Source organism: Pipistrellus hanaki (genome assembly GCF_964339955.1).
Source record: "Pipistrellus hanaki genome assembly, chromosome: 15".
NCBI lineage: Eukaryota > Metazoa > Chordata > Mammalia > Chiroptera > Vespertilionidae > Pipistrellus > Pipistrellus hanaki.
The window spans coordinates 4,456,356-4,482,505 of NC_140517.1; the positions used below are offsets into that span (position 1 = coordinate 4,456,356).

Here is a 26,150-nt window from a genome sequence, read left to right on the forward strand (position 1 = left end):
GTCCACTGGCCGACGCTCTATCTTCCCAGGACACACCGGTTTGGGCGTGGTCTTGCATCTCTTTTTTTCCCCATTCTGACCATCTCTCTCTATCTCCACCTTTAACATCTGCGGCCTGTCCTGTCTCATCATGTGCGATGCAGCTGATGTGTTTCTGACCCTGCCTCCCCCTCGCTGACCCCTGTCGCCGGCAGTGCAGGCAGGCCCGCGGCCCTCCCTCGCAGGCCGCTGCTCTCTGACCTCAGATCCCGCAGAGGCACACCAGATGTTCCCCGCAGGGGGTCCCCTGGGCTCCGTGCCCAGATTCGGGGGAAGAAGGGGAAGTGAGGTCGAGAACTGATGGTGCAAGACGAGGCCTGGAGCAGCAAGCAGCAGGCGGCGGGGGAAAACAGGCTGAGGAAGAAACAGAGGAGCAAAGAGCGAGCAGGGCGAACGGGGCAGCGAGGGGCGGGCCCGAACACGCCGCCCATCCCCCCACTCCACCGCCAGCTACCTCCCCGCACTGCCAACGCCCTCCCAGCCCAGCCGGCCACATCTGGCGGCGGCCCTCCCTTGTTTCCGCTGCATCCAGACTTCCCCCTGGGGTGGCTGGAGGCCGTGCATCTGGGGCTTTAAACATACAAAGGGACTCGGGGGCCGGCGGCACAGGCAGCAGCGGCGCAGGCGGAGGCGCAGGGACCGGCCGGGCCACGCGCAGCGGAGCCGGGCGCAGCGAGGCCACCGAGGCGGGCGAGCTGTCCCCTCGGAGCGCAGCGCTGAGCGGCGGATCCGGGCCAGCCAGGCGGCCACACACCTCGAACCCGAACCAGAACCAGCACCAGCGACCTCCGGGGCGGCCTCGCACGGGCCCGGGAGCGCGGGGATGGAGACGCTGGTGGCGCGGGGCGCGCTGGCCGGCGCGCTGCGGGCGCTGTGCGTGCTGGGCTGCCTGGTGGGCCCCCTCGCCGCCGCGCCCTCGCCCATCATCAAGTTCCCGGGGGATGTCGCCCCCAAGTCGGACAAAGAGATGGCCGTGGTGAGTGGCTCCGCGGGCCTCCAGGAGCCGAGTTTAAACAAACTTTGCAGGCGAGGTTGGGGAGGGTTGGGGTGGGGGTGGGGGGCCGGGGGGCTCCCGGCTGCACCCCCTCCTCCCCCGAGGGGCACACACCGTGAGGGAGGGGCTTCCGCCAGCCGCCCGGCGGGCGTCCCGGGCCAGCCGGAGGGGGGTCTGTTTTGGAAACCGGAGGGGGCTTTCTGTGCGCGGCGAAAGCCTTGGATAAACAACTTGGAGATTTCCCGGACGCAACGGGGGGCGTGAGTCGCGGAGGGGAGGGGGGCCCGGGGTGCTTGGCCAACGCAGGAAAGGAGGGCTATTCTGTAAATAACAGGGCATTGTCTGGGATCTGAGGATCTGGCCAAGTGGCGGCTTTGTCAACAACACTGGACACATCTGGGGGGAGGGGGCCCGGCTGGCCCTGGGCAAGCGTCCTGGTAAGGCCTTTGGCAAAAGGCCTGCAGGGGTCCCGTTAGCCAAGGGGGGGGGGTGTTTTTTTTAAGCCCCGTGGCACGCGATGCGGGTAAACTCCTGCACCCATTGGGAGCGCCGCGCCCAGCGGGGCTTGGCCAGCCTTGGGGACCTTTGGCTCACATCTGGAGGGGGCCCTGGGCGCACAGCTCCAGGGGACCTTGGCGCAAATATTAGGGGCGTGGGTGACGCCGAGAGCGCATCTTCTTCTCCAGAAGGGTCAAGGGTTGGATCTTGGAAAGGTTCCTCGAATTTCTGCAACTTCTGCGAAGGGATGGGGGCGGGGGCCGAAGGGATGGGGGCGGGGGCCGCGGACAGGAGAGAGGCGGCCCGGCCCACGGGGTCGGAGGGAGGGAGGGAGGGGCAGGCGCTGGAGGCCTGGCGCGTGGGGCGGGGGCGGAGGCGCCCAGCGGGTGGGAGGACAGCCAGCCAGCCCTCCCTCCTGGCCAGGCTCCCAGCGGCGGCTCCGATGGATGTGGATGTTGTCCTGTGAGCGCGGGCGGGCCTGGCCGGGCACAGTGGAAGGGCACCATCCCGCAGCCTGTTAGCGCCTCGAACTGGGGGCCCCTCCAGATGTCCCTTCTCGCCCATAAGAAACGTGAAATCTTATTGCTCCCCGCCCCCAAGAAACCCCCCATTCTCCTTCAGCCTGGTCCCCAGCCCGCTGGTCACCCTGAGAACCCTTCTCAGCATGTAACATCCCTCCCTCCTTCCCAGCATCCAAGCTTCTGTCCCCTTTGGATAAATGGGTTGGGACAGCTTACATTTTTAGGGGCTGATATTATATGTATATAAATTGATTTTATATTATATATAATATAAATTTTATATTATATATAAATTTTATATTATATATATATAAATTGATTTCAGAAAGGCAGGGAGAGGGGGAGAGAGAGAGAAACATCAATGATGAGAGAGAATCCTTGATCAGCTGCCTCCTGCACACCCCCCACTGGGGACCACGCCCCCCCCCCCCCCCCCCCAGGGATCAAGCCCCCCAGATATGTCCCTTGACTGAGAATCGAGCCCTGACCTCCGGGTTCATAGGTCGATGCTCAATCACTGAGCCACCCGGCCGGGCAGGGGGCTGCTATTCTTCCTCTTGGGTCTGGAGCTGGCTGGCATCATGATGTGGCTTTTGGTTAGGGGTGAGGGTGGGGCTTTGGAGCCTTGGCAAAGGGGCCCGGGTGCCCACACCTTCCACAGAGCATAAGGGAGCCGTCCGGGCTGCCCAGAGGCAGCGCAGTGGGAGGCTTGAGAAGCAGGCGCTGGGCTTGGGCTGCCTGGCTTCCGATCCCAGGTGCAGGAGCCAGCTGGCCTCTTAAGCCTGGCAAATGACCACCCCTCTCAGTGCCAGCTTCTTCCACAAACTGAGGATAATACTGGTGCCTGTTAAAGCTAATCTTACTCCCAAGTGGCACATGGTAAGCTCTCAGTGTTAGTCATCATCATTATTATTATTATTACTAGAGGCCCGGTGCATGAATTTGTGCACAGGTAGGGTTCCTAGGCCTGGCCAGCAATGAGGGCTGATTGGGGCCTATTGGGGCCTCCCACCTGCATGCCGGGAATGTCCTTCATTCCACACTGCCCCCTGGTGGTCAACACATGTCATAGTGAGTGATCAAACTCCTGGTCTCTGGTCGAACTCCCAAGGGGACATTTTTGCCTATTAGCCTTTTATATAGAGAGATTATACCCCGCATTTTCCTTTCTTAACTACTCCTCCAAACACGGCGAGGGCCCCTGTCGTAAGGTCTCCCGGCTGCTTTCACCTTTCCAACAGTGCCCATCACATTTAATTTTGCGTTTATTTCTGTCGCGCCCGGGCCAACAGAAATAAATGAAAGGGATGACGGAGGCAAAGAGGGGTTGTGAGTTACAGTTCTGCGTGTGGCTCTGGAGCCAGATGGCTCGGGTCCAAATCCAGCTCCGCCATTTGTGAGCTGTGTGACACAAGGCACGTGTGTGTCTTCACCTCTCTGTGCGTTAGTCTCTTCCTTCTGTATGATGGGGATAGCAACCACCACCACATCATGGAGCTGCTGTGAGCATGAGGGCTCCGTGCTGATGTCACGCTCTCGACAGCTATGACGTCACTCGAGCGCGTGGGCGTCCACGTTGGGGTTTGGGAACCCAGCAGTCCACCCAGTGCTCGTGGACCCCCGGATGATGATGTCCTCCCTGTTCTGGGCTTCGGGGCTCGGCTGGGGGGGGGGCGGGTGGCCAGGACGATGCTGCCCCCCTGTGGCTGCTCACCTCCGGCACTCCTTTCTCCCAGCAATACCTGAACAGCTACTACGGCTGCCCCAAGGACAAGTGCAACCTGATCGGGCTGAAGGACTCGCTGAAGAAGATGCAGAAGTTCTTCGGGCTGCCGGAGACGGGGAACCTCGACAAGCGCACCCTCGCCACCATGAAGAAGCCCCGCTGCGGCAACCCCGACGTGGCCAACTACAACTTCTTCCCCCGCAAGCCCAAGTGGGAGAAGAACGAGGTCACGTACAGGTACGGAGGCGGGGCTGTGGCTGCGGGACACGGGGTCTCCTCGGGGGCCCAGGGGGGTCCTAGGAGGACTCGGAGTCATAGGGCGTTTGCATGCAGAGTGCTTAGGAGCTGGAGTCAGACAGACCTGGACTCGACTCTCACACTTAGTAGGCGTGAGGCATCGGGCTACTTAGGTTTCAATGCCCCGGGCCTTGGCTTTCCAACCTACAAAACGGGGCTAGCACAAAATCTTCCTTGTAAAGTTGGTTGGGAGCTGAGTTGGGTCCCCTCTGCAAAGAGATTTCTCCACGTCCGGTGTGTGGTAACCGTGTAATCACTGCCAGGGGCTGCTCCTCCTGGTTGGGGTCTCAGGGGCAGGTGGAGAGACGGTGGTATTGGTTTCTAATTGGTTATAGAATGGAGTGATCGATTGGTGGTCAATTGGGGGTGACCCTCTTCGGAGGCCTGTTTAACATTGGCCTCTGCTCTGTACGGCTCGTGCTGGATTCCAGGATGAGAGAGAGCTCGGCCCCATGTCCCGTGTGCACTGGTTTTACCCCATGCGTCCCCCAGCCAGAAGGGGCGGGTGAGAGTCCTGAGACGAGGCCTGAGGATGTCGGCGGGGCCTAGGAGGCAAGGCATTCTGGGCACACTGTTCTCCCAGGGAGCTCTGCTCACCATATACACACACACACACACACACACACACACACACACACGTATACCTGTCTACGTGTGCACACCTGCACATTCTTGTGCACACACAAACGCGTGTACCCCTCCCATGCTGAGGCACACACTCTCACACCTACGCCCACGCACCACCCTTGCACACACCCGTGCACTTGCACAGGTTCACGTACGCTCTTGCACACATGCACACACACTCTGCACACATGCACACACACTCTGCACACATGCACACACACTCTGCACACATGCACACACACTCGGGCGTGTGTGCCTGCTCACTCCTTTGCATCTCTCCCGAACCTCCAGGATCATCGGCTACACGCCCGACCTTGATCCCGAGACGGTGGATGATGCCTTCGCCCGTGCCTTCCAAGTCTGGAGTAACGTGACGCCCCTCCGCTTTTCCCGCATCCACGATGGAGACGCCGACATCATGATCAACTTCGGCCGCTGGGGTAGGCAGCGGTGGGGCCGGCAGGGGCTCGGCGTGGAGAGGGAGGGAGGGGATCCAGCGATCGGAGAGGCAGGCACCGGGGTCCTGAGAGCAGCTGAGATAGGCGAGGAGAGGAGAAGGGCTGGACACCGAGGGGTGTGCGTAGCTGGGACCAGACGCTGGAGAGCCACGTGGATGTGAGGCAGGCAAGGGGTCTTCCCTCGCCGTCCCATACAGCAGCTCCGACGGGCGAAGGGCTGGTCACGTGTCCAGTAGTTTCAACGCCGTCAGAGCCAGGTCCCGTGTCTCGGTCACACTGGCCACACGTCAGGTGCTCCGTAGCCACAGGGGGCCCATCGGGGATGAGCCGCACCAAGCGTGTCCCCGCCATCGCAGGAAGTTCTGCTGGGAAGCACGGGTCCGCCCTGAGGGACTCCGGGCCTGGGAGGAGGGCGGAAAGAACGGAGCGGTGTGGACAGGAGAGTGAGTGGACATCCACCTGTGGCCACGGGCACCGTGTGGGAGGGTGGCGTGAACAGTGGCGGCAGTGTAGACATAAAGGTAGATGGTGCAGACGTGAGTAGCGCGGTGATGCGGGTGGGTGGCATGGACCTGGGTGGCCACATGGGCCCGGGGCTCAGAGGTGTGACTATCGGTGATAGACTTGACCATGGAGACCTCAGGGTGCTGACCACCCCGTCAGCACCTATCTGTTGACTTGCTGTGTCCCAGTCTTGGATAACCCCAACAGGATGGGGGAGGGGACACGTGCCAGGTGGGCGGGTGTGGCTGGGGATCAGGGCTTAGGGCGGGGGCGGGGGGCAGCTGGAAGCTGAGACCCCGCGTGTTCCAGAGCACGGAGATGGATACCCCTTCGATGGCAAGGACGGGCTCCTGGCTCACGCCTTCGCCCCAGGGCCCGGGGTCGGGGGAGACTCCCACTTTGACGACGACGAGCTGTGGAGCCTCGGAGAAGGACAAGGTAAGCAAGGGACCGCCCCCACGTCCCAGCATCCTCTCGGGTCCTCTGCCTGCCTCCCCGTCACCTAGCAACAAGGACCATCCCTTCTCCCACAACCCTGGGCGCCTCCATGGACTCTGACGGGAGGGGGCGGGGAGTCACACAGGCTTCTGGCCTCTGGAGAAGGGCCCGGAGAGCCTCACCCCACCCTGTGTCACCGCCCCCACCCCCACCCCCACCCCACAGTGGTCCGAGCGAAGTACGGGACCGCCAACGGGGAGTACTGCAAGTTCCCCTTCCTGTTCAACGGCAAGGAGTACAACAGCTGCACGGACGCCGGCCGCACGGACGGCTTCCTCTGGTGCTCCACCACCTACAACTTCGACAAGGACAACAAATACGGCTTCTGCCCCCACGAATGTGAGTCCTCAGGCCCCGGGCTCCCCATGGTTCCCCGTCATCCGCGCTGCCCAGGCCCGGCCCTGCCAGGCAGCCAGTGTCCTCCAACCCCCCGGACACCCTGCTGGCCCTGTCACCTGCATAATTCATTATTCACTTAATGCTTTCAGCAAGTCCGTTCCTTTTTATGTCTCCCCGTGAGCAACCGTACTTGCAAAGTCAGGTTTGATGTGCTAGTTATTTTTTTTTTCTTGCACACCTTAGGATGAACTTAGGACTGTTTGTGTGCCCAGTGGTTCTCTCTAGAACCACTCTGTAAAACGCCCCCCCCCCCCCCGAGGGGCAGGATTGGGGGCTTGGGCACCGGAGAGAGAGGCTCAGGGATGGATCAGAAGTCTAGCAATGGGGGTGGGGACCAAGACTCAGACACCGAGGCTGGTACCCAACCTGGATGGGAGACACCGACCCCTGGCATTTCAGCCGTTATTCCTGGTTTTGATGCCAGCTTCACTAATGTGTGTGTGTGTGTGTGTGTATCTGTGTATCTGTGTATGGTGTGTATGGGGACTGTACCATCTGCCTCTCGGTCTCTTGTCTACTTTTGCTTGTGTCTACCTCTCTGTGTCTTGACCCAGTATTTATGTGTGTGTGTTTGTCAGTGCCCAACACATACCATGCTCAGATATTGTGAAGCCATATCGAGGGGAACGTGTTTTGGGGTCAGGGTATGGGTCTACACAATCCTTTTAAAAAAAACACCCCTGACACACTTTTTCATCAGAAACCTGAGAACAATAGTACGTAATACCTTCATCCTCTGTCAAGTCATCCTACTTGATGAGGATTCTGGAGATCGAAAGCCAGAAAAAGGGGAGAAAACCTGAGCGTTTTTCTAAATACTTCTTTCTCCCTCCACCCCGCAGACTCCTTGATCCGTACATGCCTTTGCCTTTTTGGCGGTAGCGCTGCATGCTTGTGAACCCGTCCGACACCATGGCAACTGAATACTGACGACCCCCACCCCCAGCCATGTTGACAGAAGGGTTCTGTTTATGCTTTTGGTACCAGAGCCCATGCGATACCTAGAGTATTAAGTAAGAGATGGAGCCATTAATAAATCAGAAACGCTCCATGGAAGTCTGCTCCAATGCTGGGTGCCCCCTCCTATGCACCAAGCCTGGCGATGAGCAGAGAATTTTGCCTTGATGCTCGGAGCGAAAACAGCTGTAACTCATACGTTTGGGACATTAGCCAGCTGCCGGGACGCACAGCACGCACGTGTTTGCGTCTGGGGGCAGATGTTGTGTTACTCAGCCCCTGCTGACTGCTGAGTCAGTGTCTGTTTCTCTTCATCCTCGTTCGGGTCAGGATCTGAGAGGAGACTGATGGGGCTTCCTGGGTGGTAGACACGCAGCCGTTGGGGAGCCAGGGGCGGGGCCGTTAACTCTTTGCCTTTCCACCAGGCATCTGGCCTCAGTGTGGCCTCTTTATCCCATTGCTGCTGGCTTTGCAAGAGAAGACCTCTCTCTCTCTCTCTCTCTCTCTCTCTCTCTCTCTCTCTCTCTCAAATATATTTTTATTCTTTCAGAGAGGAAGGGAGAGGGAGAGATAGATTCCATAATCAAAGGGAATTGTCCATCGGCTGCCTTCTGCACGCCCCCCACCAGGGATTGAGCCCCAAACCCAGGCATGTGTCCTGACCGGGAATCGAACCGGGGACCTCCCGGTTTATAGCTCAACCACTGAGCCACACCGAGCCGGAGAGGCCTCTCGATTGGGGTCTCCTGAAGGTCTCTCGATTGGGGAGAAGGAAGCAGCGAGGACACGGGCCTGAGGCCCACGACGGGGCTCCCTCCTGGTCGTGGTGGAGTTAACGGACGGGCTGCTGAGGTCACCGCTGGCGCAGCGGCGCCCAGATGGTCCTCGTTATGCGCTTGCGGTTTTGCTCGCTGGCGGCTCCAGAGGTGCACCATTGTGTAGCTCTGGGGCGGGGGAGGCCACGGGCCACAGGGGAAGAGCCCGAGACAGATAAGCCCAGGCGCGGAATCCCATCCTCTGCCCCCAGTTCTCCAGGCCTGGCTCCTGACTCGGGGAGGTCAGCGTGGACAGAGCTTTCCAAAGACTCCCCTCTCCTTCCCGCTCCCTCCTCCCCCCTGCCTCCTGCAGGGACCGCAGAAAACCGCCTGGGGTGAAAGGAGGTGAAGCCTGGTGTGTGTGTGTGTGTGTGTGTGTGTGTGTGTGTGTGTCTGTGTGTGTGGTGAGCAAGAGAGAGATGGACATTCGCCCTGCTGACCACAGATGATGTACTTAGTGACCCACGTGGTGTGGGCATCGGCCAGGCAGGCGGACAGGGACCGTGGGGCTCCAGCAGACTTCCTGTGCGCCCAGAGTTCACCGAGAGGGTGAGGGTCCACCAGGGCCCAGGGGAGGCTGGGGCAGACCAGGAAGCCAGGGGCGGTCCCCGGGACCTCGGAGAAGCAGCCGCGTACCAGTACCAACCGGTATTGGCAATTTTTTTTCTTCTTTAGTCATCACCCAAGAATATTTTTTCGTGGATTTTCAGAGAGAGTGGAAGAGAGAAGGAAAGAGAGAGAAACATCGATGTGAGAGAAACACATCGATTGGTTGCCTCCTGCATGGGCCCGGGCCAGGGAGAAGCCTGCAACCGAGGTACGTGCCTTTGACCCGAACAGAGCCTGGGACCCTTAGGTTTGCAGGCTGACATTCTGCCCACTGCACCAGACCGGCCAGGGTGATTTTTTCAAAAAAATATATCTTATTGATTTTTACAGAAGGAAGAGAGAGGGATAGAGAGTGAGAAACAATGAGAGAGAAACATCGATCAGCTGCCTCTTGCACACCCCCTACTGGGGATGTGCCCACAGCCAAGGTACATGCCTTTGACCGGAATCCAACCCGGGACCTTCCAGTCCGCAGGCCGACGCTCTACCCACTGAGCCAAACCGGCTTCTCCCTAGGATGATTTTTAATATTTGAATGCTGTCATCTCCCTGGGGAAGCCAGCTCTGTGTCCACGCAGGGGCCCGGCTGAGTTCCCGGTGCCCGGTGGGTGGCCTCTCTCACATGTGCCCCCTCCCTCCCTCTCTCCCCGCCCCCCAGCCCTGTTCACCATGGGCGGCAATGGCGACGGCAAGCCCTGCACGTTCCCGTTCAGCTTCCAGGGCAACAGCTACAACAGCTGCACCACCGAGGGCCGCAGCGACGGCTACCGCTGGTGCAGCACCACGGAGGACTACGACCGTGACAAGAAGTACGGCTTCTGCCCGGAGACCGGTGGGTGCCCTCTCCCCGCCTCCCCCTGCCCCCCGCCCCTTCCCGCCTCTTCCCCAGCCCCTTTTCCCAGGACGGGGCTCTGCCCGAATTCTTAGCAGCACAGACATTGGGACCCATCACCACTTCAGCCCAATCGGTGCCTTCTGGTGTCGGGCCCGCCAGGGACCCCCCTCTGCGTGGCCCACACGCTCTCAGCCTCCCCGACCAGCCCTTCTCTTTCTCTTTAAAAAACCTTTATTGTTGGAAGTATGACATACATCCCCCGTTTCCTCTCCATGCACCTCTTCCAGTCCCCCGCCCCACTCCCCCCGCCCAAAGCCCTCCCCACCCCATTGCTGTGTCCATGGGTGATGATGCATCTATGCAGACAAGCTCACTGGCTGGTCTCTTCCCACCCCGCCACCCCCCTTCCGCCTTCCCTCTGGGGTTCCATCAGTCTGTCCCAGGCCTCTCTGTCTCTGGATCTCTCTCGGATCATCCGTTTATTTGGTTCGTTCGATCCCACCTGGGAGTGAGATCGTGGGACACGGCCTTCCTCTGAGGGGCCTGTTTCGCTCAGCACCATGCTCCCCTTTTCTGTCCCTCCTCAGATCTTGAAGTCTCTCTTCCCTGCCTTTCTTTGTCTGCACGGACTCCCGTCTGCCTCTTCCTCCTCCTCCCCTCTTCCTCCTCCCTCCTCCCTCCCTTCGTCCAGCGGGTGTGTGTGAGCACCTCCTGTCTGCAGGGGAGCAGACAGCCTTCCCTGGGGCCCCTGCGGCGGAGCTGTGGGTCCAGCGCGGGGAGCTGCCCCTTCTCCCTGCCCAGCCCCCTTGCCTCTGGCCCCGTGGTCCCCGTCCATGGAACCTGATGAAAGCTTTGCATCTGAAGCCTGGACCTGCCTCGCAGTATCTGCTCAGGCAAATTTTTAAAATAAATATATATTTTTATGGACCTCAGAGAGGAAAGGAGAAGGAGAGGGAGACAGAGACATCCATGATGAGAGAGAATCACGGATCGGCTGCCTCCTGCACCCCCCCAACTGGGGATCCAGCCTGCAACCCCGGGCAGGTATCCTTGACCAGAATTGAACCTGGGACCCTTCAGTCTGCAGGCCGACGCTCTGTCCACGGAGCCAGCCGGCCGGCCAGGGCTCAGGCAGTATTTTCTCTTCTCTCTGGGTCCCCGTTTCCTCGTTGGTGGAAGAGGGGGTGGCCTGGTTCCGACCGCACAGGGTTGTCAGGTGTGGGGGTGAGGGCTCAGGTGGGGGTGTGTGTGTGTGAATGTCCAGGTCACGTCGCCGTCCCTGGTGGTGGAGGGCTCAGGCCGCTCACAGCCCCGTGCCCCTGACTCCACAGCCCTGTCCACCGTCGGCGGCAACGGAAATGGCGCCCCCTGCGTCTTCCCCTTCACCTTCCTGGGCAAGAAGTACGAGCGCTGCACCACCGACGGCCGCAGCGACGGCAAGGCCTGGTGCTCCACCACCGACAGCTTCGACGACGACCGCACCTGGGGCTTCTGTCCCGACCAAGGTACCGATCGACCGACCGGCCGGCCGTGGGGCCCGCCGCCCGCACCCCACACCCACGCCCTCTCCCCACCACAGGACGGCCTCCATCGCCCTTGTCTCTGACGCCAGGGCCTGACCCTTCTCTCCCCGTCTCTCTCCCCTCCCCGCCCTGCCCTGCGGCCCTCAGGGTACAGCCTCTTCCTGGTGGCGGCTCACGAGTTTGGCCACGCGATGGGGCTGGAGCACTCACAGGACCCCGGAGCCCTGATGGCACCCATTTACACCTACACCAAGAACCTCCGCCTGTCCAATGACGACATCAAGGGCATCCAAGAGCTCTACGGTGAGCCTCCGCTCGGGGCTGTGGGGCGGGGGTCTGGGAGGCTGTGTAGCCGGGATGGAGGGGCAGGAGGTGCCCCAGGAAGGTCCCAGCTCTCCTGGGCTGCAGGAGACAAGGACAGGAGGCACCGGTGTTGACCTGGTCTGCAGGGGTCAGCCCTCCCAGGGCACCCAGGACAGCTCCTTTTCTTCCCAGATCTCATCAGTGTCCACGCCCCTCTTGGCACTCTTATCTTTTAGGGAGTAAACTGAGACCTGAGAGAGGTCACTTCCTTGGCCCCCGGGGTCACCAGGTCGCAGCCACCAAATTAGGTTTTTGTGCTGTGCCAGCACAGCTAAGGGTTCAGCGAGCTGAGGGAGGATGAAGAAAAGACAGACAAAGAGAATAAGCTGGGTCTAGGTGGATCTTCTGTGCCTGGCTGAGGCCACAGAACAGATCCAGACTGCAAAGCCGATGCTTTATTTATAACCGGGGCAATCAAGGAAATTTACAATGTTCTTGTGAGTTTCACTCGTTTTGGCAGCACTTACTGCCCCTCCCACAGCCCACTAGCTACCCGGGAAGGATCTGAGGAGCAGTCACAAGATCAAGCTTAGTCATGCTTAGAGGGCTGTGCCCCCCACGCTGGGACTGGTTTGCGACTTTGCCAGCAGGTCAGGCCGAGGCTTAACCCTACAACCGTTCCCTATAAGGTTTAGGATCCAGGAAACTTAGCTCCACGCGGGGCAGAATTTCCCAGCGTTGCCATGGCCTTGATGACACAGGCGTGCAGGTTTCTAGTTTTCCCGGACGATTCTTTCATTTGCATGTGTCATCGGAATAATACAATGAGGACCTGCGGCCGGTGGTGCTGGCTTTATTATTAGTGCTTGCCACGAGGCTGGAGCCTAAAGAGTTAGATCCATGTTCTAGAAAACGTCGATGTGTTAACGGTACTGGTGCTGCGTGGACCACGCCGAAAGAGTGCACGTGTTGCTTGAGCCGAGAGGCTGGGGGAGCCGGGGGTGAACTTGAACCCGTGATGGAGGAGGAGGCACCGGGCTGTCTGCTTCCTCTGCCCCTCACCGGCCGTGAGAGAGGGAGCCGCCGGTCTTCACCTCTCTGGACTCAGTTTCCCCACCTGTGAAGTGGGAGTGATAGTGATGCCTGCCTCCCAGGGGTGAAGTGGGGACCGACTCATGGTGATGTCCATGAAGAGCAGTATAAAGGGCGAAGGTCCATGGGGTTCTGGCTTCTCTGCGCTCCCCTCTCCCACGTCCAGGCATGGTCTCCCTCTCCTCCCCGGCTTACACGAAGGCCAACACAGTGTTTCCTGGGAGCCTAGGGGGAGAACCCCTGGGGCTGGGGGAGAGTCTGAGGTCAGGTGTCCTCCCCCAGGGCCCAACCCGGACACTGACACCGGCCCTGGCCCCTCCCCGACGCTGGGGCCCGTCACTCCCGAGATCTGCACCCAAGACATCATCTTCGACGGCATCGCTCAGATCCGCGGGGAGATCTTCTTCTTCAAGGACCGGTGAGTGGGGGGCCCGCTGCTGGCGCCCCCAGCCCTGGCCCAGGGACCCCACTGGGCGCTTCCAGGAAGGGCCCGCAGAGTAGGGTTTGCCGTGGGTCACATGACCTCCGGGGCTCAGGGGCTCACCCCCACAGGCATCTCCTTTGCTTTCTCCTAGCCCAGTGGTTGGCAGACTCATTAGTCAGCAGAGCCAAATACCAGCAATACAGCGATTGACATTTCTTTAGAGAGCCACATTTTTTAAACTTAAACTTCTTCGAATGCCACTTCTTCAACATAGACTCTGCCAGGCCTTGGTAGTTTGTGGAAGAGCCACACTCAAGGGGCCAAAGAGCCGCCTGTGGCTTGCGAGCCGCGGTTTGCCGACCGCTGTCCTAGTCTGTGGGTCTACTGGGCATGGGTGCAGGGTAGCTGGGCATGAGCTGCTGTCACCCATTCTCCTGGGGTTTGTGGGTGCTCGTGGCCGATGGCAGAGGCACAGGAGGCCAAGCCGGGCCGCACAAGCGCAGTTGAAGGCTCACATCAGGTCTGGGGGTGTCCCATTGATGGAAGCTCACATCACATCTGAGGGTGTCCCAAGGCCTACCCTCAGGGCGGCCCTGCAGAGTCAGGTGGCAACAGACACGACTCTGTGCTTCTTTTTTCTTTTTTTTATTTTATTATTATTATTATTATTTTTAATATATTTTATTGACTTTTACAGAGAGGAAGGGAGAGAGACAGAGAGCTAGAAACGTCAATGAGAGAGAAACATCGACCAGCTGCCTCTTGCACACCCCCTACTGGGGATGTGCCCGCAACCAATGTACATGCCCCTGACCGGAATCGAACCTGGGACCTTTCAGTCCGCAGACCGACGCTCCACTACTGAGCCAAACCGGCTTCGGCTCTTTTTTCTTTTTTTTTCTTTTTTTTTCATATATTTTATTGATTTTTTATAGAGAGGAAAGGAGAGGGATAGAGAGTTACAAACATCAATGAGAGAAAATCATCAATCAGCTGCCTCCTGCACACCCCCTACTGGGGATGTGCCCGCAACCAAGGTACATGCCCTTGACCGGAATCGAACCCGGGACCTTTCAGTCCGCAGGCCGGCGCTCTGCCCACTGAGCCGCACCGGCTTCGGTGGCTCTGTGCTTCTAAGAGGGATGGAGGGGAATGTTGAGAAGCATCCTCCAGGCTGAACCAGGCTGCCTCCCAGAATGGCCTTGACTTCCAGTGGCCAAACTGTCCTATGTCTGGGGAGCAAGTGACCACAGGGAAGAGAAAGGGGGTGTCCTTGGAGCTATAAAGGCCCCCACTCTATCGACCCAGGGCTGAGACCCATCCCGCAGCCCTGGCCCTCCTGGATATTGGCAGATAGTATGAGGGGTGCATTAAAGACCTATCCGTCATCCATCCGTGAAAACACACATACCCATCCATCCATTCATCTCTCTGTCCATCCACCCATTACCCATCCGTTATCTACGCATCTATCATCCAGGATCCGTTCCTCCTCCTCCTCTGTCCACCCATCCATCCAGCCATCCATTCATAGAGCATACTCGTTGACAGAGCGGGCTCAGGGGCCAGACGGCCTGGGTTAGACTTCCAGACCTATTGCTTACCGGTGGCCTGATCATAGTTAATTAGATATCTTTACCTCAGTTTCCTCATCTGTGAAATGGGACGTGTTTCCCCACCTGTCTCAGGGCTGCTGTAAGGGTTAGGTGAGCTCTGCCCGAGGAACAACACTGGGCACAGCGTCTGTGTGTCCCATCGTGCCAGCTGGTATCACCAACAACTAATCACTAGGGATCCGTGGTGCCAAGTACTTGGCTAGGCTTGAGGAGCTGGGGGTGGGGGACGGGGTGTAGAGGAGCTGTGGGTAGACAGGCTACTTAATGCCTACATCCGTGTTCTCAGAGGTGTCCATGGGCCTTCTACCCTAAACCCCCTAGGGCTGTGGTCGGCAAACAGCGGCTCGAGAGCCACATGCAGCTCTTTGGCCTCTTGAGTGTGGCTCTTCCACAAAATACCATGGCCTGGGCGAATCTATTTTGAAGGCGTGGCGTTCGAATAAGTTTAAGTTTAAAAAAATTGGCTCTCAAAAGAAATTCCAATCGTAGTCCTGCTGATATTTGGCTCTGAGGACTAATGCGTTTTCCGACCACGGCCCTAGGGTGTGCGTGTGAAAAGTGTGGGTGTCTGCCCCACCCCCAGGCCCTGTGCCTGTGATCTCCGGGAGTGGGCCCCAGGGCTCTGCATTGGAGCACAGCCCCCTGATGACTCCGATGCACGTTCAAGTCGAGCATCGCGAGCCTGGCTTGGGAAACTGAGGCAGAGAACCCCGACAGCAGCACAGGGCAGAACGAAAGGCGCGGATGCAGAGGCATCCATGCGTCAGAGGCTTTGTGGGCACATCCAGAGCAGGGCGGCGGTGGCGAGGAGGCAGCGCTCGGAGGGGCCTGTGAGGAGACGGGGACTCAGATGGACGGCGTGGTGCAGGGGCTGGCCCGTCGGGAGGGTGCGTAGACGGGGAGAACCGCCAGGGCGAAGCCAACAGAGGTGCGTGAGCTCCTGGCTGCTGCCGGGAGGAGCCGAGAACCTGGTGGGGCTGGATGGCCGTCCTTCTGTCCGTCCGTTTTGGGGAAGGGCCGCCTCCACTCCACCGTCCCCCTCCTCCCCTCAGGTTCATCTGGCGGACAGTGAGGCTGGGCGAGAAGCCCACGGGGCCCCTGCTGGTGGCCACGTTCTGGCCTGAGCTTCCGGAGAAGATCGACGCCGTGTACGAGGCCCCGCAGGAGGAGAAGGCCGTGTTCTTCGCAGGTGCGTGGGAAGCGGCCTGCCGGGCCCTCGGCCCCTCGGGGCTCTGCCTCCCGGTCCCCGGGCACCCGGGGGTGCTCCCTCCCTCCGCGTTAGGGACCCGTTCTTCCCACCAGCACCTCCGGAAGCGCGGGCTCCGTCCGGGAGGCTGGCTCCGGCCCCAGCATCGGAGAGCACCGGCCCACGGAGCGAGCACGGAGTGACCTGGAGCTCTCTCTCCCTCCTCCTGACCGCTTTTCCAGAAGGAACGCTGCAGTTGCGTGCTGCTGTCTCTAACGCCAGCGAGAGCCTCCAGCAGGCAGCAGCTTCGGTTGGAATTGAAAACACACACACATAATTTGCTTTTATTTTTAAACTTTAAAATGAACATTTAAAAAAATATATATATATATTTTATTGATTTTTCCACGGCAAGGAAGAGAGGGATAGAGAGCTAGAAACATCGATGAGAGAGAAACATCCATCAGCTGCCTCCTGTACACACACACACACACACACACACCCCAGTAGGGATGTGCCTGCAACCCAGGCACATGCCCTTGACAGGAATTGAACCTGGGAACCCTTCAGTCCGCAGGCTGATTCTCTATCCACTGAGCCAAACCGGCCTCGGCTAAAATGCACATGTTTTTAAACATTTCAAATGGAATTTTCCTTAAAAGTAAGTACTTGTATAAGGAGTCTCTAGAAGTGGTCAGAATCGTCAAGAGAGGATCACGTGGCTGATGTGTGGGGAGCCCTGCTTTTATCCAGCGTGGATGTGAGCACCGGCCACGGGCGGGGGATCCTGGCCCTGCCCTCACAGAGCTCACACACGGGGCTGCCGTCAGCGCTGGGACTCAGGAGGGAGGACCGGCAGGTGTGAGCTGGAGCACGGGGGCAGCTTACCTATTCCGCTGGCCGACTCCCAGGCCCCTTTGCCCCAGGAATCGTGGGCTGTGGCCAGGGCGCTGCTGGTCCCCAGGGCTGCTGGGCACAGAGTAGAAAAAGGTGCTCCCACGTGGCAGGCGTGGCACCCACAGTACGTGGCTGGTGAGTGGAGTGAGGGCTGGACCCCTTTCCAGTCCCCTCCTCGGCCAGCCACCTTCTGTAACCAACTGTCACCGGTCCACCGGGGCCCTGGCCGGGGCTCTGACCCCAGGTGTGTCCCTGTGACAGTGGCCACCACGGGGTCTCCCCGGCAGACCACTGAGGGGAGGAACGGGCCGGCTGGCCCCTGACCTGCTCTTGGCTTCCACCCCAGGCGATGAGTACTGGGTCTACTCGGCCAGCACCCTGGAGCCCGGGTACCCCAAGCCGCTGACCAGCCTGGGGCTGCCCCCCAGCTTGAAGCGAGTGGACGCCGCCTTCAACTGGAGCAAGAACAAGAAGACGTACATCTTTGCGGGGAAGAAGTTCTGGAGGTAAGGGGGCCGCGGAGCCGGTGGCGTGGCCACGGACACGGCAGCTGCATGCCTCTGGGGTCATGTGCGGAGGCTGGTGGGCCCTGGGAGTCCCCTCTCTGGCCGCCCCTTGGAGAAGCCACCGAGGGAGGACGTAGGTGTCTGATGAGCACAATTCTGGTTAGAACCACCTTCCCCTTCTCAGAACTCTTTATTTGTTCATTGATTGATTGATTGATTGATTGATTAAGGTATCACATATTTGTCTTCAGCCCCCCATTCCAATCCCCCACTCATGCCCCCACTCCCCCTATTGTCCTTGACCACTGGTTAGGCTCCTAAGTCCTTTGGTTGATCTCTCCCTTTTATCCCCACCCTCCCTCTGAGGTCCAACAGTCTGACCATGGCTCCTTCTCTCCGGGTCTGTTCTTGTTCAACCGTCTATGTTGTTCACCATTTCCCCCGGATGAGTGAGATCATGTCCTACCGGAAATACACTTATAAGAATCAAAAATGGGACCAGCACTAATCGTTATGCTGAAAGGCATGTGAATCCGTCTGTGGTGAGCTTCTTTCTGGGCCACCCGTTCTTTTGAGACCCAGTTTGGATGATGGGCCCCTGTCTGGTCTGGAGCTCCCAGTTTGGGATGATTCGCTGAAGGAAGGGTCATGAAAAGAAAGATGGCAGCTTCTCCCACAGACACCCTTCCGAGGGCTTTGGCAGATCGATGCTCTTCGCATTCCCACTTTACAGAGGAGGACCCTTGGGTTCAGAGAGGTTCAGTATGGAGCTCAAAGTCACACAGCCAGGGAGTGGCAGTGTGGGCTTTGGACTCTGGAATTCTGGGTCCCAGAGGACATGCTGTTTTTCACTGTTCTACATTGTGCCCCCAAAATAGTGTGTGGGGGTGTGTGTGTCTCAAGCAATGGGGTGGAAGAGGCAGGGATGGGAGAAGGCAACATATGATGAAGACTGGGAAATGGGTGCACCCGCTTCTCCCAGCATCCGAATCAGGGCCCTGCTTGCCGGCAGGTAGCTCTCTGCTCCAGGTTCTCTAGAGGGAAGGGTCAGTTCTGAGAGATCAGGGTCAAGTTCAGGGGCAGCAGCCCCATCGCTAGGAATGGCCGGTGAGCAGCAGCCTCGGGGTGACTGAATGTTGTGCTCGTTCCCAGGGAAGGACACTGTGGTTCACTGTGTGTTGTTGGCCACAGAGCCAGGATCGTACCTGCCTTTCCTGTCCCCTCCCCCTGGGGCCCCTCCATGGCTCCCTGAGGGCCATGGGGTCATGGGGATGAGGTGATCGTGCTAGGATGGGGTGGCGGAGTGTCCTCACCCACTCACGTTCCTCTGGGGCTGCCCCCGGCCCTGGGTCTGTCGTTCCTGAAACAATCCTGCTTTCTTCCCAAGGGCCCTCTCCTCTCCCCCTTTCCCCGCCCCCGGCTGCCCAGGCATCCAGAGGGTGGAATTCCAGACAGGCTGCTAAGACACTTAGCAGCTTAAGCTGATGGATATCTCCAGCCTGAAAGAACGCAGCCAGCCAGGAAACCGCAGGGCGGGCTCCCCGCCCACAGGCCCGGAGCCCTCCCCGGCTCACGAGGGCTGCCCGGTCCGGCGTGGTGCGCTCCGCGTCTCCTGGCCTTAGCGTGTGGGAGAGCTGTGCTGTGCACCTGGGATTAACCGGCACGGAACCTCGCTGTCTCGGCCGAGATGAGCCCCCAGGACACACACTGTCATTTCCACAGGACAGATGAAAAGGCAGCCATCTGTCCCAGCCAGCCAGGGAACGTGTGGTGTGGGCATGCCGCGTCCAATGCCCGTCCCATTGCCGTGGGCATCACCATTTGTAGAGGAGCTAACGTGTCCCCAGTAACCTGCCAGCTACGGGGAGAGGCCCTGTGCGAGTGTTCTTGTCTTTGGTGTACGCACGAATCGACACATTCGAGGAAATAGAACCCCATCTTCCAGCTGGTAAAATCAAGGCCCAGAGAGGCCTGGGCTGGACTCCCTCTTAGAAGCTGGGAACCCTTAAAAAAAAAAAAAAAAAAAAAAAAAAAATATATATATATATATATATATATATATATATATACACACACACACACACACACACACACACACACATACATATATATATAATTGTTTTTACAGAGAGGAAGAGGAAGGGAGAGGGAGAGAGAGTCAGAAACATCCATGAGAGAGAAACATCAATCAGCTGCCTCCTGCACGCCCCCTACTGGGGATGTGCCCGCAATCAAGTTACATGCCTTTGACCAGAATAGAACCCGGGACCCTTCCGTCTGCAGGCAAACACTCTATCTGCTGAGCCACACCGGTTAGAGCCTGGGTACCCTTTTCAAGCCTCCGGCCTGTGAGCTGGGTATTCCAGGAACCCCGGTGTCGTAGGATGGCCCTCCGGATGGAGAAGGGAAAGGAAGGGTGGTTAACACGCTGCTTCTTCCACGTCAGCGGCCATCACAAGCTTGTGTGCATTGGCCTGTGAAGGTCCCTCCCTGAGGGAGCAGGGAGCTGGGGCTCAGACCTTCTCTGACCAGCCGTCAGCAGCCTCCCAGCAAGGCGAGGTCTGGTTCCCCAGGCCCCCCCCGCCCCCCGGGAGCCGCCAGCGGGGCCCTCCCATCCAGGCCCGGGGAGGGCGGCCACCGGGGAGGCCCTGCTGGCTCACAGTGTCCCATCCCTCGCAGATACAACGAGGTGAAGAAGAAGATGGATCCCGACTTCCCCAAGCTCATCGAGGACGCCTGGACCTCGGTCCTGGACGACCTGGACGCCGCGGTGGACCTGCAGGCCGGGGGTGAGCCGCCCGGGCCTCTGTCCGCCTTCGAGGGGCCCCCGCCCCCACCCGGGGCCTTCGTCCTGCAAGCACACACTCCCTCATTGTGCAGGGAGGCTGGTGGTGCCGGGGAAACAGACTGGCCCCTTCAGCCCGGGGCTGGGAAGGCGTCCAGACCCCTGACCTCTGCTCACACAGCAGCTCCAGGCAGTCAGGCCCCGGGAGGCCCCTCACAGCTGCAGGGCCTGGGGCCAGGGAGGTGGGGGCGGGGGGAGGCGGGCCGGAGGCCTGCGGGGGGACCAGGAACATGGGCTCTGTGCCCTGCCTTCATTCTGGGGCTCGATCCAGGCCCTGTTGGGTTCCACAGGCCTTGTTACTGCCTCCTGTGAACAGAGGGATGGCTCCGTGTGAGACGGGACTCACTCGGTCATGGCCTCTTGCGGATGTGACAAAGGTCCCCCTTCTACTCACTGTGTCCCTGGTCCCTGGCTGAACAGTGTCATCGAGGAGTAGAATTTGGGGTAGAATTTGGGGTTTGAAAGCCATATTCTTTTTCTTTTTTCTTTTTTAATATATATTTTATTGATTTTTTTACAGAGAGGAAGGGAGAGGGATAGAAAGCTAGAAACATCGATGAGAGAGAAACATCAATCAGCTGCCTCCTCACACCCCCTACCAGGGATGTGCCCGCAACCAAGGTACATGCCCTTGACCGGAATCGAACCTGGGACCTGTCAGTCCGCAGGCCGACGCTCTATCCACTGAGCCAAACTGGTCTCGGCTGAAAGACATATTCTTGAGGAGGCTTCTGGGAGTCTCGAGGGCCCTGGAAGCAGTCCAGCGTGGCTTTTCAGAGACCATTTTAATTAAATTCCACAGAGATTTTTTTTTATTGTTTGAGCCCCTGTCGTATGCTGGCTGAGCACGTGGCCCTGACCTCGACTTGGGTGGAATTCAAAATAAGATAAAACAACAACAACAAGAAACCTTGTGTGACCAAATGAAACCCGTGGGAGGAGGGAGCAGCGTCCTGGTGCTTGGCCTCCGGTTTAGGGATGAGGGTGCTCCGAGGAACACTATGTATATTCCTAGTAGCACGTCTGCTCTCCTTTCATCTTCACCACAGGCCCTAAGATAAGGTGACCAGACGTCCAGCTTTGGGCGGGACAGTCCCAATTTCTAACAATTTGTTCCGCGTCCCGCGGCGTTTTAAAAAAGTCCCGAAATCGTGAAAAATTGTGAAAAATCGGGACGTCTGGTCACCCTACTAAGAGGATCTCTATTCCTCTCTTGAAGACAACTCCGAGAGCTGACTCCCACCGCCACGTCCCTTACCCAGCCTCGGAGGGTCCCCTCTGGGTCAAACGCTGCTTTCAAAGCTCCCAGGAAGCTCCCAGGGCCAGCAGGCCTGGGGTGCTCACAGCCTCTCCTCCCCCCCCCCCCCCCCCCGCCCCCCTTTCTCTCTCTCTCAGGTTACAGTTACTTCTTCAAGGGCAAGTTCTACCAGATGCTGGAGAATCACAGCTTGAGGAACGTGAAGCTTGGGAGCATCAAGAACGACTGGCTGGGCTGCTGAGCTGGCCGCAGCGCCCACCGGCCCGGGGCATCTCTGTCCCGCTCTGCACGCCGCTGGGCGGGCCCTGAGCGCCAGGCAAGGCCCCGGACGAGCCTGGCGGCCTTCAGCTCTGTGGTTCACCAGCATTCGCGCCGCCACCCTGGTCACCGGAGGTTCCGGAGAGTGACTGTGCCCTGTGCCCAAGGAAAGGTGCTCCTGACCCCTCCATAGCCCACCGGCCTCCCCGGCCACTCCAAAGAGAGGCTCTGATGTCCTCAACGCGGCCCTGCCCTGGGCCGCCCTGGTGCTGCCCTGGTGCTGCCACACCTCAGGCTCTCCTCCCTCCACAACCTTCTGTGGCTCCCAGCCAATGGGGACTGTCTCCAGAGGGCACTGGTGGCCCAACAGGCTGGCCTGGCCTGGCCTGGGGGAGAGGCATGGCCAGGAGGCCACGCAGACACCTGGTGTCCCCCTGCTGGCTGCCTTAGAACCTTCTCTGGATGCACTTTGTCCTTTTCTTTCCATCATATTTTTTTTTTAATTTTTTTTTTTTTTTTTTTTTTACTTTTCCACTTTGCAATCGCATTTCCTGCCAGAAGGACTCAGGCCTTCTGAGTCCCCGGGGGAAGCAGGGGAAGTGTCCCAGCCCACCTGGCGATGGTGCCCTGGCTCACTCTCTTACTCCGAACCTGCCCCCTCCTGTCCTCCACCGGATGGAGGAAACCCCAGCCACCATGGCTCCCTGCCCCGCCCTCCCCTCCTCGCCCTTCAACAATTCCCCATGGGAAATGTCAACAGTACGAATAAAGACACTAATTGAGCGGCTGTGTTTGCTCTGTGTTTATAGTCCCTGCCTGAGGAGGAGGAGGAGGAGGCCAGCACCGGCTAGACTCCTGCTCCCCGAAGGGCATGGGTGACCCCTGAGAGGTCCTCGGGTGTGTGCTGGGGCCCCTCTGCCCCGGGGAAAGCGCCTTGAAGCAGCAGGGAGTGATTCTGTGGCTGTAACTGCAGCCTCTTTGAATCTCAGTTTCTTCGTGGACAATAATCCCAATTCTAACACAAACGAAGAACATCCCCCGGCATGAATACGGGGCCTACTATGTGCCAGGCACCAGACAGGCATCATTTCGTGGAACCTTGACAACAACCTAAAGAGAGCATGGCCAGTTTTTATTGATGCAGAAACTGAGGCCCAGAGAAAAGTGATTTGCCCAGGGTCCCATAGCTACTAGGTGACAACCCAAGGCAAGGCCAAAGATGACCTAGAGGAGGAGTAATAGCCCTCAGCCCTGAGCCTGGAGCAGCAGCATGACCCTCTCCCCTTCCTGAAAAGCCACGCTACATACACAGCCAGCCAGGGGAGAAACGCCGCTAGCTTCTCTTACTGGGTCAGCTCCTGGGGGCTCCCCTCCAGGGAGGGTGTGATGGCACTGGGGCTGCCGTCCTGACAGGTATAGCTCTTCAAGCCCCGTAAGAACGATGAGGCAATTCTGAATTTCCTGAGGAGACAGCCCTGCAAAGAAACAACATCTGCCCAGAGTCACTCTGTTGGGGCTCAAGGTCTGGGCCACTTTCCTAGTTCCCTGGCCCAGGCCTCCATGTGGGTGGTTCTGCCACAGGTGGCCAGACTCGGGGACCCTTGGGACCTGTGAGCCCCCATAATGCCCCTGAGCAGAGGGCTCTTCAATTGGGGGTTCCATGGGTGGAAATCTGTACCACGGAGGCCCCGGGGGGCTGCCTGGAGGAGGCCTTGGGACAAAACTCCTCAGGGATACCACTACCCCAGCAATAGCCTCTTCTCAGCCCCTGCTCCCGGGGTGGGCTCAGCGTGGCCCAGGGCCGCTGGGTGCAGGGCCCCGGGAGAGGTGGCCTTAGGGTTCTTCTCTTCAGTGACACTGACATGACCTGGAACCCCTTCATGGTGTTGGGCTGGGGGCACGCTGGGGGCATGCCGGGCCACCTTCTGATTTCACCCCCTCCGCCCACGTGCATCCAATGCCTGGGATGCTGACAGCTCTGGGCTCCGCCCGCGCTTGTGGCCCAACGTGACCTCCTGGACCTACTGCCCGATTTCTCTTAGGCCAGGATTCGGCAAACTCACTCATCCACAGAGCCAAACAGCAACAGGACAACGATTGACATTTCTTTGGAGAGCTACATTTTTTAAAAAATATATATATATATTATTAATATTTTATAGAGAGGAAGGGAGAGAGAGAGAGAGAGAGCTAGAAATGTCGATGAGAGAGAAACATCGACCAGCTGCCTCTTGCACACCCCTTACCGGGGATGTGCCCGCAACCAATGTACATGCCCTTGACCGGAATCGAACCTGGGACCTTTCAGTCCGCAGACTGATGCTCTACCACTGAGCCAAACCAGTTTCGGCAGAGAGCTACATTTTTTAAACTCAAACTTCTACTAACGCCACATCTTCAACATAGACTCGCCCAGGCAGGCCGTGGTATTTTGTGGAAGAGCCACACTCAAGGGATCCAAGAGCCGCATGTGGCTCGCGAGCTGCAGTTTGCCGTCCACGGTCTTAGGCCAAAGCTGTGGGCTGATTTCAGCCCTGTGGGGTAGAACTTTATCTTTTTCCTCCCCCGGAGGAGAACAGAAGCTCAGAGCGGTGAAGCGGGTAGCTGAAGGCCACACGTCTCTCCGCCGGTGGGGATGAAAGATGCCGATGCCGAGAGGACGGATGCAGAAGCAGCCACCCAGGCCGCGGACTCAGGCTCCCCTCCGGCCTGCAGGCTGCTGTGAGCCGTAGCTCAGCAAGGATAAGTCATCCACCATCTTCATCCGACTCCCAGGCACGTAGGGCCTGACCCACTGGTCTCAGGTTCCAGAAAACCTCCTCTCCCGCTCCCCACAACCGCCCACTTCGGTCCAGACAGGTCCTTGAACTTCCGCCGGGTGAAATGGCGCCACGGGGCAAGTCATTTCCCTTCTGGGGGACCAGGTTCCTCATTTAGCGAGGAGGGCCAACGTGTTTTTTGTTTTATTTTTTATTTTGTTTTTACCTTCCTCACTATCACCATCAGTCCCTGTTTCCGGTGGAACAGATTCCATTTCTGTTATTGATTTCTATTAGTCAAGACCCTCTGTTCTAACTGAGAAATAAACATCCCGTGCCGACAGGTCTTTCGTTTTGTTTTATAATATATTTTATTGATTTTTTTACAGAGAGGAAGGGAGAGAGAGAGTTAGAAACATCAATGAGAGAGAAACATCCATCAGCTGCCTCCTGCACACCCCCCCCCATGGGATGTGCCTGCAACCAAGGTACATGCTCTTGACTGGAATCGAACCTGGGACCCTTCAGTCCTCAGGCTGATGCTGTATCCATTGAGCCACACCGGTTTTGGCAATGCAGACAGGTTTTAACAAACGCAGAACACACAGCAGAACGTCCAGCCCGTAAAACCCACCCTGGATGCAGTCACTCCCTTTCCTGAAGCAACCCCGGCTCCCCCCTCCCATGGCTGGATGCAGGGCCTGTGGACCCCCATTTACAGCGGGGGCAGCAGGGCCACGGAGACAGGGGTTGGCCAACCTCTCAGAGTCAGTGAAAGCGATGGCAAGTCCAGGTCTGCCCCAACCCTGCAGCAGAGAACTCAGGGGGTGCGTTGTTCTTAAAGGGGAAGCACACACTCCCAATGGGCAGAGCTGCATCCCCCAGGAGGAACATCCCAGCCGCACACCTAAGCGGGCGGGGCGGGGCGGGGCCAGGGCCCCGGGGGGAGGGGCCAGGGCCCGGGGGCGGGGCCAGACCGGGCTGCATTGGTGATCTGGCGCCTGCGCAGATCCCCCGCTGGGATCGGACTCCGTGCGCCTCTGGTCCAGCTCGCCGGCTGCGCCTCTGGTCCGATCCGCTCCTCCGCCGGGTCCGAGCCCCGCTGCGCCATGAGCCGGTGCGCCGAGGCGGCCGCCGTGGCGGCCACGGTGCCCGGCGCGGGCGTGGGGGGCGCAGGGCCGCGGCCGCAGATGGTGCCCCGCCAGGCGTCCTTCTTCCCGCCGCCCGTGCCCAACCCCTTCGTGCACCACACGCGCATGGGCGCCGCCAGGCGCATCCAGGTGGGTGTGCGCGTCCGGGAGGGGGCACCGGGCGGGGGGCGTGGGTCAGAGCGAGGAGGCATCAGGCGAGGCATGTGGGTCAGAGAGAGGAGGCATCAGGCGAGGGGCGTGGGTCAGAGCGAGGAGGCAGAGGCAGGAGAGGGACTTGGGCCAGAGAAGAAGGTGCATCAGAGGAAGGGGCGTGGGTCAGTGGTTCAGAGAGAGGAGGCAGAGGCAGGAGAAAGACTGGGGACAGAGAAAAAGGTGCATCAGGGGATGGGCATGGGTCAGGGGCCAGAGAGAGGAGGCAGCCTGGCGAGGGGCTAGGATCTGAGATGAGAGGGACTGGGGTGCCCTAGGTGTGACAGGGGAGGCATCTGAAGGGGGCGTGCGTCTGGGAAGCAAGGGCAAGCAAGGGCTCCAGGGAGAAAGAGCCGTGGATCGGAG

At 59.0% G+C, this 26,150-nt stretch overlaps 2 protein-coding genes across 2 annotated transcripts in view; both read left to right on the forward strand.

Moving 5' to 3' along the window:
- Positions 1-242: 242 nt before the first annotated feature.
- On the forward strand, positions 243-22,472 carry MMP2 (matrix metallopeptidase 2). The gene is made up of 13 exons (XM_084861240.1): positions 243-1,015; positions 3,789-4,015; positions 4,994-5,142; positions 5,974-6,102; positions 6,328-6,501; positions 9,601-9,774; positions 11,109-11,282; positions 11,448-11,603; positions 12,978-13,113; positions 15,788-15,924; positions 17,165-17,324; positions 20,004-20,113; positions 21,565-22,472. The coding sequence occupies exons 1-13, from the start codon at positions 863-865 to the stop codon at positions 21,666-21,668; spliced, it is 1,983 nt and encodes a 660-aa protein (XP_084717366.1). The 5' UTR covers positions 243-862; the 3' UTR covers positions 21,669-22,472.
- A 2,997-nt stretch (positions 22,473-25,469) lies between these two features.
- The window catches only part of LPCAT2 (lysophosphatidylcholine acyltransferase 2), a 45,261-nt gene continuing 44,580 nt past the window's right edge, over positions 25,470-26,150 (forward strand). Inside the window, exon 1 of the mRNA XM_084861261.1 lies at positions 25,470-25,724. Within this exon, the coding sequence (XP_084717387.1) occupies positions 25,554-25,724 (171 nt within the window). The 5' untranslated portion in view covers positions 25,470-25,553. The remainder of the gene's footprint in view (positions 25,725-26,150) is intronic.

Excerpts from the sequence above, each read along its gene's own strand:
- MMP2 (XM_084861240.1), top strand. The coding sequence starts at position 863 with ATGGAGACGCTGGTGGCGCGGGGCGCGCTGGCCGGCGCGCTGCGGGCG. Across the intron at positions 4,016-4,993 it reads AAGAACGAGGTCACGTACAG|GATCATCGGCTACACGCCCG; the intron begins GTACGGAGGCGG and ends CCGAACCTCCAG. Across the intron at positions 6,103-6,327 it reads GAGCCTCGGAGAAGGACAAG|TGGTCCGAGCGAAGTACGGG; the intron begins GTAAGCAAGGGA and ends CCCACCCCACAG.